The sequence below is a fragment of the Ascidiella aspersa genome, chromosome 6 (genome assembly GCF_963924565.1).
Source record: "Ascidiella aspersa chromosome 6, kaAscAspe10.2, whole genome shotgun sequence".
In the NCBI taxonomy this organism is placed as follows: Eukaryota; Metazoa; Chordata; class Ascidiacea; order Phlebobranchia; family Ascidiidae; genus Ascidiella; species Ascidiella aspersa.
Genome location: NC_139452.1, coordinates 25061958 through 25076912, shown reverse-complemented (window position 1 = coordinate 25076912; position 14955 = coordinate 25061958). Strand labels below are relative to the sequence as shown.

The 14955-nt window shown below is 38.3% G+C and overlaps 1 protein-coding gene across 1 annotated transcript; it reads right to left on the bottom strand.

The window, feature by feature from the left end:
* Positions 1 to 620: 620 nt before the first annotated feature.
* Positions 621 to 14717, bottom strand: LOC146140965 (uncharacterized). The gene is made up of 13 exons (XM_083392759.1): positions 14286 to 14717; positions 10749 to 10830; positions 8998 to 9183; positions 8344 to 8479; positions 7781 to 7882; positions 7588 to 7664; positions 6424 to 6516; positions 5561 to 5598; positions 4087 to 4159; positions 3454 to 3516; positions 2962 to 3009; positions 2437 to 2496; positions 621 to 1957 (listed from the first exon to the last, which is right to left on the bottom strand). Exons 1-13 carry the CDS (start codon positions 14715 to 14717, stop codon positions 1125 to 1127), a joined length of 2223 nt encoding a protein of 740 aa, XP_083248885.1. The 3' UTR covers positions 621 to 1124.
* Between the last annotated feature and the right edge of the window lie 238 nt (positions 14718 to 14955).

Sequence of the window (14955 nt, the reverse complement as noted above, 5' to 3'; positions counted from 1 at the left end):
TTTTACTTAGGCCTAACGTACTAACCTAAAAAGAAAAGTAATGATACTGCAACATTTCTCCTAAACAACGAAATCATTTTTTGGTCAAAAGATATAGGCGCTATAACCGTTTGTGTATAGCTTATAGTGGTAGAAAGATTACTTGATTAAGGAGATGCTAATATGGTAAACGTTTTTGTATACGCACTCGCACTGAGGTTTAAAATCTAACTAAAAGTTAAGTGTCGCCCGTCTTAGTGTACTTTCTGATATATGGTCCACTTCCCGCTTTATTTAGTTTATCTTGACAAACAACGATCCTTTATCCTCCAAAGGCACTTTTCAAAATTAGGAGCTTTTTAATGTTTACGCCGAAAACAAAACCAACACACACGAAATTTGGAATAAAACCTTTGGTTTGACCAAATACAAACACACAAATGTAATTCAATATAACAAAAGTAAGAAGTGCATAGCTTTATGTAACTGCTTGTTCGTTCAAGGCTAGTTTAAAATCACATGTCTAGGTCACATCTGCCGATAGTGTGAACAAACATATATTTTGCTAAAACTTATACGGTACGGTACGCAGATTGTCTGGCAATATTCTGAAGACCACCGCGAGTGTAGTACAGGTGATGGAACATGACCAAAAAGTAAGTTTATTGCCTAAACATGACGAGATACAGTAATCGAAACTTATTGATTGGAAGAGGTTTATTAAAAAACGCCTTGACACCCTTTTCGTAACTGAATGTATTGATACTCAATTTTAGTTTCATGTTTATGAGTTCGACCGAGTACAGCAGGTTTCTCACGCCCACCTGATTTATAACGTCATCTGTGGGGAATCTATTCTATGCGAACCAAATTTAACCAGGGGTCTGCTTTAAACAAAGTCCAACAACCCCTTGTCAGTGAAACCCCAGACTATTAAACCTGGGCGAAATTGGCGCTCCAGGAATATTTTAGGTGCAATTACTCCGAAAGTTGTGCAGCTAGAAGCTGAATTTTGCACAGTCCTTGTATTGGCTTTACCAATCCAACAAACACACTTTAAATAGGAGCCTTACTTCTTCGCCTTACTCAGCCTTCATTGTCGCAAGTCAGTATCATTGCAACCCGACTCTCAATAAAGGAGCCGTTTACTTCTTCGCCTTACTCAGCTTTCGTTCGACGTCTCGCAGATTGGCTTCTACAGTGGCGATCTCCCTTTGCTGTAGAGCCTCGCTGCCAAAGTCTTGAGCGTCGCGCGCCGCCTCCAGCGCCATGCGGAAGTGCTCGCGCGCGCTGCGAAGCTCGTGCATGCATTCGCACGTGCGCCCTAGGTTGTTAAGGCAGCGCGCGTAGACGCGAAATCTCGACGCCTTGTCGCCGAACTCGTCCGCCAGAGTGGCCAGAGCGTCGCACAGCAGCGTCTTGCGGTTTTTCCAGTTACCTAAACAGCTCTCGATGCCGCCCAGGTGTCCTAAACAGCGTGCCTCGTTAACGCGCGCGTTCTCGCGTTCTCCTGGACCGCGCGCGCGCACTTTGACGCTCATTTGGTGCGCGCTGGGCAGCAGAAAGCGCCCCACGAACTGACGACGTCGGGAATCGCGTATCGTCGTTTCGGCGATGCGTTTTAACCCCTGCGCACACCGCTCGATGCCGCGCGACGCACCGCCGGCGTAATTCGACGCGCTGTAGTACTCGCTAGCCACTACGTAGTAGAGCGAGGCGCCGACTGGATCTGTAGCCTTGAACAGTCGGTCTGCGAAGAGACGCAGCTCCTGTGCTGTGGTGTCCACGTGCTGCTGAATGAGGTTGTACAGTCGCTGGCAAGCTCGCCCCGCCTCCTCATAATCGGCGTACTCGACTGCTAGCTTGTAGAGGCGGGCGCAGTCCCTCAGCTTGGCGTGGCGCTCGTCCTTGTCCAGGTTTTCCTTGATGAGGTTGATGGCCTCGCGCAGTCGACCCTCTTTCTCGTAGTCGCTAACGTCTGACAGGACAAACGACACAAAATATAAAAAAAAAAAAAAAAAAAAAACGACACAAAATGAAAAATTTAGACAGGGATGTGCGATACTCAGTTTGTATTATTCAGATACACCGATAGATGTTTTAGAAACCAGTGTAGGATGACATTGCGCTCCGATATCTAATAGATAGGACGGTGGGATACATATGTCCCCGGGCGCCCAGGGACGCCAAAATGAGGCTGCTTCTTCTTAAATACAATGTTCCATAAAAATTTAAATTGTTTTACCGTATAAAGTAAGGTATATTATGTTAATGTAATAAAACAGTGATTAAACATGGAGAAGGGGGCGCCAATTTTATAGCTACCGGGCGCAAAATACCTGGCTACGCCTCTGCACTTTACCCTGCTAACTTTTTACCATCAGCCCCTATCCCGCAAGCAAGGGCGTAAAGTTTAACCCTTTAACGAGCACAAGAAATGAACCATAGGCTATATACCTTTCACTGTGAACACCTCGTCTAGCCTTGGTTTCCTTCGAAATTTGTCATCGTACAGCCCTGAAACAAAACAACAGAAAACAGATATAAAAGAGATCTAGGCTAATGCTTAAAAAGTGTTAACCGACCAAAAAAGTTAAGAAGAAAATCATTAAAAGGTTCCTTATATAAAAACATACAACTATAGAAAGAGGTAGAAAGGTGTTGCAACGTACACACTGGACACTGGATATTTTAACAGAGGAGACTTTGACCACCTTTTTATTTAGCTCCATTAAATTGAAACTAAACTAAGTATCTTGACAATTTAAATTGCATACTGTCAAATTGCTATATGTATTCTACATTTGAAAAAACGGCTTTACAAACTCACTCAGTAAGCACGTTAAATAATAGAAACAGATGCTCGCTCTCTACAACACGAAATTTATTTTCCCATACACCACATAGGCATATAGCAATATTTAGAAGGAAAAAGTGGCACGTAAAAAATAAAGCTTAGGTAAAGTATAAATTTAAACAAACTTTGTTTCCACTCCGGTGAAATAGAAGTAAGACGATTTTCGCTTGAAGCTGAAAACGAAAGGATCAATGATTGAATAGTTCACCTTGGATTTGCAAACTTTTTACCTTTTCACAGGTTCAGTAGGCTATTTATATAAAACCTGAACTCAAATCTATCCCAGTACTAATTGCTTACCTGAGAAAAAGCCTAAAAAATCTAGAAAATTTGTTTAAAGGCTAACGAAGTTACATGTTGTGTTATAAAAGTTTACTATTGGGTGTTTTAGTTCTTATCTTTCACTTGAATAAAAAACTCTTTATGCTTAGCCCACTGAATATATTTGCAATTTTTTCTCTAGACTTTTTAGCTACAGAAAGAAAGATCTTTGACTTGAAAAATTGAGATAAACATCGAAAATTCAACAAAAACATAATTTAAAAAAGTTAGGCTTATCACAAAAGAACAAAGCAATTGAAATCACGCAGGACCAAATACAGTAAGCGTGCAATTACCTCTGATTTTTGGAGTGTAGGGTGGTGGGCTCAAGCTGGTTAAAGACTGATGCATGACCGAATCTGCTCATGACAATAAACGCAGTGAAATGGCGCAACTACTTTTACAAGTGTTTACGGAGCGCTCTGCAAACTATAGTGAACGGTAATAGCGCATAACGTTATATGCACAAATAAAAGCCCTAAAACACCAGTGTTGTAATGACGTAAGACAATGACTTAAGTCATTTAGGCAAATGATTTGGGTTGAAATGAAGTGGTTTTCTTATTGTTTTTTTTTTAAATTAAGCTATTCCAAATGTTTGCACATAAAAGATATCGCTTGCTATATGTTGCGTTTTTCTTATGTTTTAGTTCATTTTTTGCTCGTAGTTGTAGTAGTTTAAAAATTCTAATAGTGTAACGTTTTTTTACGACGAGGACGTGACTTGAAGTTGGCTTGCTCTAACTATGACTTGACTGGGACTTGACTTGGGCAACTGATGACTTGGACTGGGACTTGACTTGTGACTTATTCAAAAAGACTTGACTTGTTCTTGCGTTATTTTACTAATACCTTGAGTGGAACTTTAGTCATTTTTAAATGACGTGTTTATAACACTGTAAAAAAATACAGTAGTTTTTTTCAGTTACCTGGAAAACGAAACTGGGTAGCCTTTGAGGTTTGTGGAACAGTGTATGCAGCAGGCCTCCGGATAAAAACTTCCTGCAAAAACCGTTTAATATAAAATTTCAACAAACAGTACAAAAAGTATAGCCTTATAAAAACGGCACAATCATTTATTAGGTTTTCTTATTTTATACCAGGTTTTCGCAAACTAAAATATTTAAAATCAAAAAACTTTTTTAAACATTTAAATACGAAGGTAAGGCGGTTTAAAATTAAAACGGACGAACGGAGTAACATGATATGCTCGTTATTAACTGGTTAGTTTGCATCAATAAATTTTTAGTAGATGATTTTTGAATTACAAATTCGTTTGTGCTGTATAGAATGTTAAATTATTAGGTCGTTTATTATCTAAAGCAGGGTTTCCCAAACTGTGGTCCGCGACGACTGCACAGGTGGTCCGTGGCGATATGACACGAAATTAAAAAGTCACACATATATGTTGTACCGCAGGGGTCGACAACCTACGGCCCGGATCCGGCCCGCAATTTTAATTTATCTTTTGACAAACTAGACACGAGTCCATTTCTCTTACTTTTTGACTATTTTAACTATGTAAGTGCGAAAAATTTTCGCGCTTTGCGTTGATCTTTATACATCAGGTTTGTTTACGTTATGATGCTGTCATTTGAACTAGATTAATTAGCGCTTCTTGTGCTGTGGAAGACTGACTGCCAAGTGCCAAAGTGCGTCGCATACAAACGGAAAAATTGTTCAAAAATATTGGACATACATTTTTAATTTTAATTTTTAAAATGTAATAAAAACTTAAAAAAATTTGAAAGAAATTCCGGTATACCCCCCAAAAATCGCGCTCGCTTCGCTCGCCAGGTACGCCCAGACTTCAACACACTACGTTAACAAACACAGCACTTTACTGCCTCCTTAAAAGTAACTGAACACGATTTTAAGTGCAAAAACATATCCGAAGCCCGCCTGATTAACAGTTGTTCTAACATTTTAATAACATAAATCGTAGTTAACATTTTTTTTTTCGACTAGAAAAAGTTTGCCGACCCCTGTTGTACAGTATGTGTACTCTTGCAAAGATAATTAAATTGCCGCAGTTATTCACAACTTATTGATTTCGAAAGCTTTTGCTATCCAGTATCGTAAATCTTACTTGTTGCGCTTTGAATTTATGATGAATTAATGATTTAAGCAGAGGGAAGCAATCTCATCCGTCCCATTGATGTTGTCAGTTTTGTAAATATATAAAATTTGGTTTTATTTATATTTTGCTTTGTATTGCGGTCCGCGAAAAAAACAGATTCACAAATAGTGGTCTGTGGTCCAAAAAAGTTTGGAAAACCCTGATCTAAAGGACGACAAAACATGTAGTGGGCGGGACGGTAACCACGCCTTAGAAGGCTATACTTTAATCATTTATTTGGGTGAATTTTTTTTAAATGCTTTGATACATTACAAACAACCCACCTCTAAATCACTTGTGCTGTGGCAGCGTGATGATCTGGCTGTAAAAAATACAATGTAATAATTAATAAAATCAGCAATGCAAGATACGCCTGATTGCGTTTGTAGGCTGTGTGTGCTTTAAGCATTTGAACGTTGCTGGATTCTTATAAATTTTTGCTGTTCTTGCAGCAGTTTGAAAGATTGCTGGATTCTTATGAATTGTATTGTGCTTTGAGCAAATTAAAAGATTGCTGATTGCTTATAAGTTTCATTGTGTATTCCCTTTTTTAAAGATTGCTGAATGCTTGTAAGATTTATTGTGCTTTAAACATTTTGAACGATTGCTTGACAATGCTGATAATTTTTTTTTGTGTTTAACATTTTTGAAAGATTGCTGAATGCGTATAAGGTTCATTGTGCTTCAAGCATTTTAACAATTGCTGGATGCTTATAGGTATTACTGTTCTTGCAGCAGTTTGAAAGATTGCTGGATTCTTATAAATTTTATTGGGCTTTAAGCAATTTAAACGATTGCTGGATGCCTAATAGTTTTATTGTGCTTTAAGGATTTTAAACGATCGCTTGATGCTTACAAGTCTAATTGAACTTTAAGTAATTTAACAATTGCTGAATGCTAAATAGTTTCATTATGCTTTTACACTGCTTGAAAAGTAGGCAAACAATGAAAAAGCCAAAGAAGACACTGAGTAACTTAAGGCATAAGCAGCGTTTGACAATTGACATTAACCAATCCGGGGAAAAATGAATGGATCAAACTGTCTGGTAAGTAGTTTGTGTAATTACTAATTAACAAACTAGCCTACCTTGGGATTTCTAATGATGATCATAGTCTTTATTACACTGTAGGATAGGCCTATACTTACACTTCAGCAGGTTAGGTAACATTGAGTCGACATGTCGTGCAATATCATCGCGTTCTATGCTTTTAAGGGTTGTCGCAATCATTTCAGTTTTCTCTGTAAACAGAACTTTGTTACGCTCACCGTATACGTGACTTTACGAACGATCGTCGTTATTGCGCAAGCTAAGTCTACGTAAAAAAATCTTATGTTCGCTTGCGATCGACTAAAATATTTACAAAAGACTTAAGATCGACCAGTTCGGTTATGAAGTCCCAACAACAAACGTCACAATACTACGTTTTTGTAATTCTTGTGCTGTAATTAAATTTATATTTCCACTTATTAAACATGTTCAGTGGTAATTTTAATCAGAGTTTAAATTGCAATAAAAACACACAAAAACAATGTTCCTTCATGTACATATTATTTTGTGTAACGACGAACTGCTGTTATGTTAGTTTAGCGTATATTCCAAGACAGCTATTAAATTCAATTTGTTACGTCACATCACGCTTCATTAGGCTTGCCCAGACACTACAATTGGACATTTTAATGTTTCGCATGTGTGCGACAGTTACTGTAATCACGTGACCAGTCTTTTTCCATATAACGAATCTGTGAGGTAACCTATGTGATAAGAGATATTGATACAAGCTATGGTAGCCTACAGACCAACATTTACTAAAACTATACAATAATTGTGCTGCACAAGTTTATCCAAGATAATGGACTTCGTTCTAATCTATTCATATGTATATTGTTAAAGCTCTTTTAGAGGCACATAATTGACGCAATCGATCGGCTAAATGTGGCGATCGACTTGTTGGCCAATCCTGCTATATACGCTAGGCCTACACAGGTACAACGACAAAAAGTACTATGGCTGACCGATAGGTAGATAGCAGCAAGAATGATAACGAAACGTTTCCTAAGGTTGTGAGTTGACCAAAATGAATTAGGTTAAGACTTTTTATCTTGCAAAAAACACGATTTATTTATGGTTTTTATTCTCCGATCCCCACAATTTTTGCTTCATAGTATAATTTTTTTATTATGGATACACCAGTGTTGCAAAAGCCAATAACTCGCAGGCGAAACAACTATTTGAACTTAATTTAAAATGTTTTTATACGTGATCTCAAAACGTTTCCAACTTTTAAACTATTTAAAACAACTGTTTTTAACCTGTAAGTGTGTAGCTATCTTCCCACAAATTATAGTCCTCCATGTAATGGAACAGCTTTTTACCGCAATCAAATCTCCTAAAATAAAAATAAATCTGTGTTTTATGATCGTGAATAGGGCATTTTGCAAAATCGATAGTAAAAACAGCTAGAACATTATATAAACTAAATTTAATAGAATTAGGGATTGTAACCTGTTGGTAGAGGAATAGAAAATTTCGCTTAATTTCTCCGTATCACCCTCAGTTAAAGTTGCAGTAGCTTTCTGGACAATTATGTTGTACTTTAATCGCGACCTTTAATAAAAAGAAAAAGAAATGTTTAACTACAACAATAATTAAATTTTACAATAGATTTCTGTATCTATATTTTAACCTAAGAGAGTCTATAAATTTGTTTGTAAAAAAATTGTAAAACACGTTGTTATAGGCTTATAAAAAAATTTAACACCGCAATTTATTAAATGCGATTGATAGGCGCCCGTCGAAGTTTATCACGAGTAAGTAAAAATGTGTCTACTTCAATCGACTCACTTCTTATCACGCTGTACTATACAAAGTGTTGTATTTCGGTTTGCACATGGCGCAATACATAAAAAGTTTGAAACCATAAAGCAACCAAGCCACTTACATATAGTTCACATTGAAAGCTGTATAATATTTTATTTCTAAAAAAAGTAAAATTACGAAAAATTTTTTGGTTATGGAGTTTCGCAAGTATTTCGACGAGCCTTTCTACAAACCTTTTCGCGTTGTACCTGTTTAATGAATTATTGGGCGATGGCGATGGGGATGGCGAAAAGCACTTGGGACTCCGCGGTGGCAGCGAAGTTGTGGATCCGTGATCGCGCTTAAATTGTTGGAACAGCGAAAGCAGCACTTCCGGCGTGTTTCCTGCAAAAAACAAAGCGTTTAAAACTCCGAAAGCCATCGCAGGTTCACCGAATCTGTCTAGCCAGTTGTTTTTTTTCGCCTGCCTTGCTTGCATGATTGGTCGACAGATTGAGTTTGCGGTGGCTTTGTGTGCCTGATGCAATAACTCGACTACGAAAATAACAAAAGCTCAAAATATGACAGGCTAATTTTTGTATTACGCACAAAAAAATAGATTAATGAATTAATTTATACACAATGATAATTGAAAACACTTAATTTCAACCCCAGTCATTTATCAGAAAGATAAGTTAACCATTTTTTAATAGTTTAACGTTTAATTTTTATGACAATGACATGACTTGAAGTTGGCATGCTCTAATAATAACTTGACTCGGGCAAATGGTGACTTGGACTGGGACTTGACTTGTTATTTTTCAAAGTACTTGACCGGGACCTAAGTCATTTCAAAACGACTTGTCTACCACACTGGTATCTCGCCATTGCGAAAGATGGTACATTTATTGTGTTGCCCATACCCGGGTTGTCTGCCCATCTCAAGAGCATCTTGTATTGTTGATCCTGAACACTTCGAAAGTGATCTGTCTGTATGTCGTCGATGACGTCATCGGGCACCTGGAGAAACTCGCGCGCGAACCGGCCCCAATCGCGGTTGTTCACCTGCTTTATGACGTAATAGTACGTCTTGGTTCTGTCCACCGTATCTAGAAATAGAAACATTTATTGAAGATGTGTTTTTAGGGTTTTCTTAACTGGGTTTCTAAAAGGATTTTGTCAAACGTTTAAAATCGTAAAAATAGTGAAAGCGCACGTGTTTGGCATAGTCTCTAAACATATATAAAAAAGTTAAGTAAAAATCGCAGTGGTGTAAACAAGTCACTTTATAATGAATAGTATACAAGTCAAGTATTTTGCAAACAGAACAAGTTAAGTCCCAGTGCAAGTCATTAGGAGAGCAAGTCATGTTATTGACACATTAGTTAACGGCTAGTAAATTTGGTAAACCGTCCATATAAGCAACAGTCAGCTAACAACAAATGCAATATACAGCAATCAAATTGTTTAACGTGAAAACTTGAGTTAAATTTGGTTGAAAAACCCTTAATGTAATCCCAAGATATTTGACAAAATGTCCAAGTCAAGTCATTTTGGTTAAAAGACTCCAGTCAAGTCAAGTCATTCGAAAATATTAACTTAAGGAAAGTCAATGACTGAATTTATTACAACACTGGTGTGTCGATTTAGTTCGTAAACGTGTCCAGGCATGTGTCACTCACAGCTGATACAGACGGCACTTTGTATAGTCACTGTTCTTTGGTCACGTCCATACACGCCCGCGAATGCAATCGTTAGGTTTTACATTTGGCAGTAGTGTGTTGTTAATGAGAACTTTGGAGCAACTAAATTTACTGAAATAAGGAGTGGTCTGATCGCTTTCTAATTTCCCCGTCCCTTTTTTTTTCTTCATAAAAACGAGACATACGTGATTTGTTATGATTGTTTTGCTTCGTGCGAACTGGTAAGATAGAAAACGTTTTTTGTTTTTTTTTAATGCATTGCTATACATACTTTTATTGATTTATTGCCAACATTCCAATCTTATGGCAAAACAACTAAAATTAGTTTAACGTGATCAAATGATCAATGCCGTTCAATTTCGTAAGATTTGTTTATTAACGGTTTTACTCTGACGTTACGATTTGTAAAATAAAAATAAATCCAACGTGTATTTTCGAAGAAGGTAACATTCGTATTGAATGAACTATGCAATGCCAAAATAATTATAATCGATTTGCAAACATTTTGATTGTAACGTTTTCTAAAATTGAAATGAACCCAAGATGTATAGAGAAATATACACTGAACTTATAAAATTTCTGACTTTGATTAGGAAAGGAAAGTCTAAATGGCCAAATGTTTATTCTGGAAGTCAGTAATTTAGTCGTATCAAAAAATTCTTATTTTAAATAAAGACTTTGTCTACCATACAAAAATAGGGCAAATTAATGAACTCAGTCTAACGTGGCCAAACGAGATGAATATGTTTACGATATAAACAAACAATAGTGATGAGCCCAACACAATTAGGTCAAAAAGCCACTTCTATAAATCTTTAAAAATGAGGCAAATTACATTACTTCGCTATAAAGTTCGTATTCAAATAGTTGCCGATGCATATACGCTATCGACTCCAACCCTATATTAAAAGATTTATTTAACAGAGACATAACACCTTTAATTAATATACGGGTGCTGTGGGTATACGTACGTAGCGTTAAAGGATTCCTCGACTCCCTTTCGACCGTTATCTTGGGGGTGGCAGTCGTTTGTCTTTCAGCTGGCAGCGACACCTTTACGAGATACAACATTACTAAATTCTACTCGAAAACTTTAGGTCACCGCAACCGGTCCTGCAAAAAAATATGTTATTAGATTTTCCTGGTTTGCCACTTCCTTCGAACTACGGACGATAATACGGAGTCGATACCCGATGCCAAGTGGTAATATCGATACTCATCCGATACTAGGGCAGTATCGGTACCGATTCAATACCAAATTAATATAGGAATTTTAGCTTATGGTTTGCGATCCAATTCTGCAATTTCCATCATGATGAAAAATAATTTCTCAGATATTAGTAGGCTTCAGTGTTTTTTTTAAGGTGCCAAATTTCTCCAGATGTTTCCCAAATCTTGGACTTGCAACTTTTTGGTATTTAAATGAAACACTTGCGGTCTCTTAAAACTACTTAGCGATTACCCAAACCAAACCTTAAAAAATACCTGGTAGGCTCAACTTATAAACGCAAAATTTGGTTTAATAACCCGGTGGAAAACTGTCTTCAAGCATTTTAATTTTGATACTCCTCTTGTTTTTATGGTATAGTAACGGCGTCAGTTATTATAGGGTCTGATCGCGACACTTTTAGCCCAAAATAACGGATATTCATATCGAAATAAAAGATCGTAGGTATCGGACATTGCTATACTTCAAACAGAAATTTGGGACCAAGGTTTTAATCCATTTGTTAATTTGCAATATAGCTGCGGTGCGGGCCAACTATAGGAAGCCTCTGTACGTTGATTACGAAAAGACAGCCATAGGTCGGTCAAAAAGGTTGGATAGTATATTATAATTTTCTTATAAAAAAAAATTGTTTAAAAAGGATTTTTACAAGCATTTATAAGTGAATCGTGACTGCTCAACGATTATAAAATTATGTCCAATATTCATTTTAGTTTTTTGTTCACAATGTTTTTAACAACACACAATCTGAAACTCTGCGTGTACCCTACTTTTTGAGTTAAGCTGTATAACATGTAAAGTGAAGTTATTTGCGTTTAAAACACCAGTTTTTATTTCGCTGTACAAGTGTTATTAACTACAGCTTTAGGTAAGGCTGCAATTTACAAATGTTGCGCCAAAAAACTGTGATTAGTGGAAACTTGGCGGGGAACGGGAAAGTAGAAATAGCATTCCAATTACAATTTTTTGACCTGCTTCGTCGTAAACCTGCTATTTTCAATACTTTTCGCGTAATCGAACATAAATATAGGTCGGACTTACTACTTTTACCATTTACCATTTCTTCCAGCGCAAAATCAAAACAACAATGCGAGGGTAAAATAACTAAATAATGCATGGTAAAAAGTAAAACCTGGTACTGCAAACGTTGTTTAGCACCGTTCCGTTGCCTTCGACGTACAATATCGTTCTTGGTCACAAAATGACTTGGTTTAACTATTTCAGGCGCAACATTTAGAGAAAAGCGGCCTTGCGGCGGTTTTGTACTATCGTTTTCTCTAAACCAGTGTTTCTCAACCTTTTATGGCTAGCGGCACCACTCAGAAATAATAAATAGATTGCGGCACCCCTACAAGATATTTCTGTAGGTAATGCTCTACTATAAGAATGTCACAATATACGGAACTGGGACATCCACTCTACACAACGTAGGAAGGTATAATTGGATTTATTCCACTCTAATCTTTACAAAATAATTGTAAGAGTTAAGCAAATATCAAAAAACTCTCAAATATCTCTCGGAATCCTTGAGCATTAGAAAGGGCACCTCAGGGTACCGCGGCACCCCGGTTGAGAACCTCTGCTCTAAACCCTTGTCCTTAAACAGCCCGGCGACTAGATTTTAAAGGAAGCCTGTCGTTTTGTTTTACCGGCTCAGCTTCTTTCGCCTTATGAACGAACCAAGAAGAACGAACCGAAAATTACAACACGCGCCGAGGGAATTTCCCGCCCAGCTGTGACGTACGACTGACGCGTTCGGTTCCGCTTCGCTGCGCAACGCGCGTCAACAGTGCATAGGTGCAAATTGAAACCCGAAAAGCCCACGCGAAAGCGATTAGCGAATGAAGATATAATGTGTCGTCTCGTGCGTCGCCAACGCCGTGGTCCATGGCGAGTTAGCACGAAACTAAACTGATAACTTACGCACGAAATAACAGGCGGCAAAAAATTCCGCAAAAGGCAGCCTTTGTATCAATAAAAACCAAAGGACAGTGTTAAAAATAAATATAGAGTTTTTCAAAACGTTCAAAATGCTACCTACTTATGTATGGGCGCTGATATTCGTATTACGCCATATACTCCCAACCATTATCGTCCAAAAAGCAGTGGTTTTTAAACTAGGATCTCCGCAATCATGGGGTTCGCGTGTAACATTCGAAGGGTCCGCTCAGTATATTTTAAAATCATTGACTGATAAATCGCATATTCTGTAACACTTGTCATTGAGCTTTATTAATAACTAGACTTGACGAAAGCGTTGCCTAGGTTGTAATAAATTGTAACAATAGTTTTCAGCCCGTTTGCAATAAGCGCGATATTTTGCGTATATGTCCTTTTTTGCCTGGTTAAAAATGTATGAGGCCATCAAGCTGCTGGCTGTTCGTCACCATTGCATATTATATTGTAACATTGAGATAATTGTTCCGGCATGATATTGAAGCAAATACGCAATCCCGGCGCCCAACGTAAAAAAACTGCGTCCAACGTTAAATTCGTAACTCGTTTTTAAATTTCGTAACTCGTTTGAAAGTGAAAATTGCTCACCGTTAAACCCGCTGCAAGACTCTAAAGTTAACTTAATAGGCGGTTGGAAATGTTTCAATATATATGCTATTCAATCTAACCATTTACAGTTTGCGGCCATATATGCAAATTTGTTACTTCGCATGTGCGCGTCGGACTCGGTACAGTCTAAACACTCTAACTAAAAGTTGGTTCACACTAGACAAAACAAACGCTTTCGGTTAGGAGCGAGAAAATTTTCCGTTTACGCTGACTATCGCGTTATTCGTGAACTAGACCAGTGCTCTGTGTGCACGGTGAACCAAAATATGCATGGGGTGCACCACTACGAAACGGTATACAAGGCTGGATCACAAACTTTTAATGCAATATTAATATTTAACACTGTATGATGTTTTATGGCATGCAACAGTGCTCGCAAGCAGCCTGCAGCCATAATCGAACTTTCACCGATAGTGTTTAAAACTTCGACAGCTCCTCTCGGTTTAATTAACATGATGATATTGTTAAGCATAATGATTTTTCAGATCGCTTTTTACTTCAGTTTACATTTTAAGTGAACAGGGTGCATGAGTTTGTCACAAAAACTTAGGGTTCACCAAACCAAAAAAGGTTGTTGAAGAGCACTGAACTAGACGACGCTAGAGTTTTGCGCCATACGCTAACGCCAGACGCAAAACGCGTCTAGTGGGAACCAACCTTTATGCAATCTTATTAGCCTATTTGCGGAGTTTTTTTTATTTTCGCGCCACCTTACCTCTGGGTTTTCGTCGACCCTTTCCTTGCTGCGCAAACTCCCCGGCACGTTGCCACCGTCGCCTGTCACCTCGAGCAGTTTCGGCTTCCCGGGTTCCAATCCCGCCAAGGCAGCTCCGCCCTCAGTTCGGCCATTGACGTCCTGAAGGAACTTAGCGGTTCGCAGCAAGTTAATAAGCTTCATGGCCGACAGCATTTCGCCTGCCACCACAGCGATAGTATTTGGACTTTCGGTGGTCGCCCTAAACTTAATTGTTGAGTCAATAAGCACCAGCTTCATTGCTGCTATCACCGACTCGGCCGTGGCGTAGTTCGTGCTGTTCTCGTTCATAATGGCCGCGGTGCCTTTGCTGTTGTATTCCAGCCGTAGCGTAAACTTGACCGCCGGTGGATTGCTGCCCGCACTGGAAGCGTTGCTGTTCCTGGACGCCATTGTGCTTGGTAGCGCATCACAACGCCGATATTATAGTGCTCCTATAAGCCTGCGTCAAGCGGCAAGATTAGTCCAGTCTTTAAAAACATACAAAACACACTGCTGTAAGTTTTGACTGATTGTCAGGCCCACTTGTTACCCGACTTGTGTTACGTGGCTGATAATATTCATCCTGCATTAATTGTACGGGTTAATTTTTGCCCTACACTATGGCTTTTTGGTCCTAAAAACTCATATC

Coding starts and splice junctions, on each gene's coding strand:
- LOC146140965 (XM_083392759.1), bottom strand. CDS start 14,717: ATGGCGTCCAGGAACAGCAACGCTTCCAGTGCGGGCAGCAATCCACCG. Junction 9,184..10,748: donor GAGGAATCCTTTAACGCTAC/GTACGTATACCC, acceptor TTCTATTTCTAG/ATACGGTGGACAGAACCAAG. Junction 3,517..4,086: donor TACCCAGTTTCGTTTTCCAG/GTAACTGAAAAA, acceptor TGTCATGAGCAG/ATTCGGTCATGCATCAGTCT.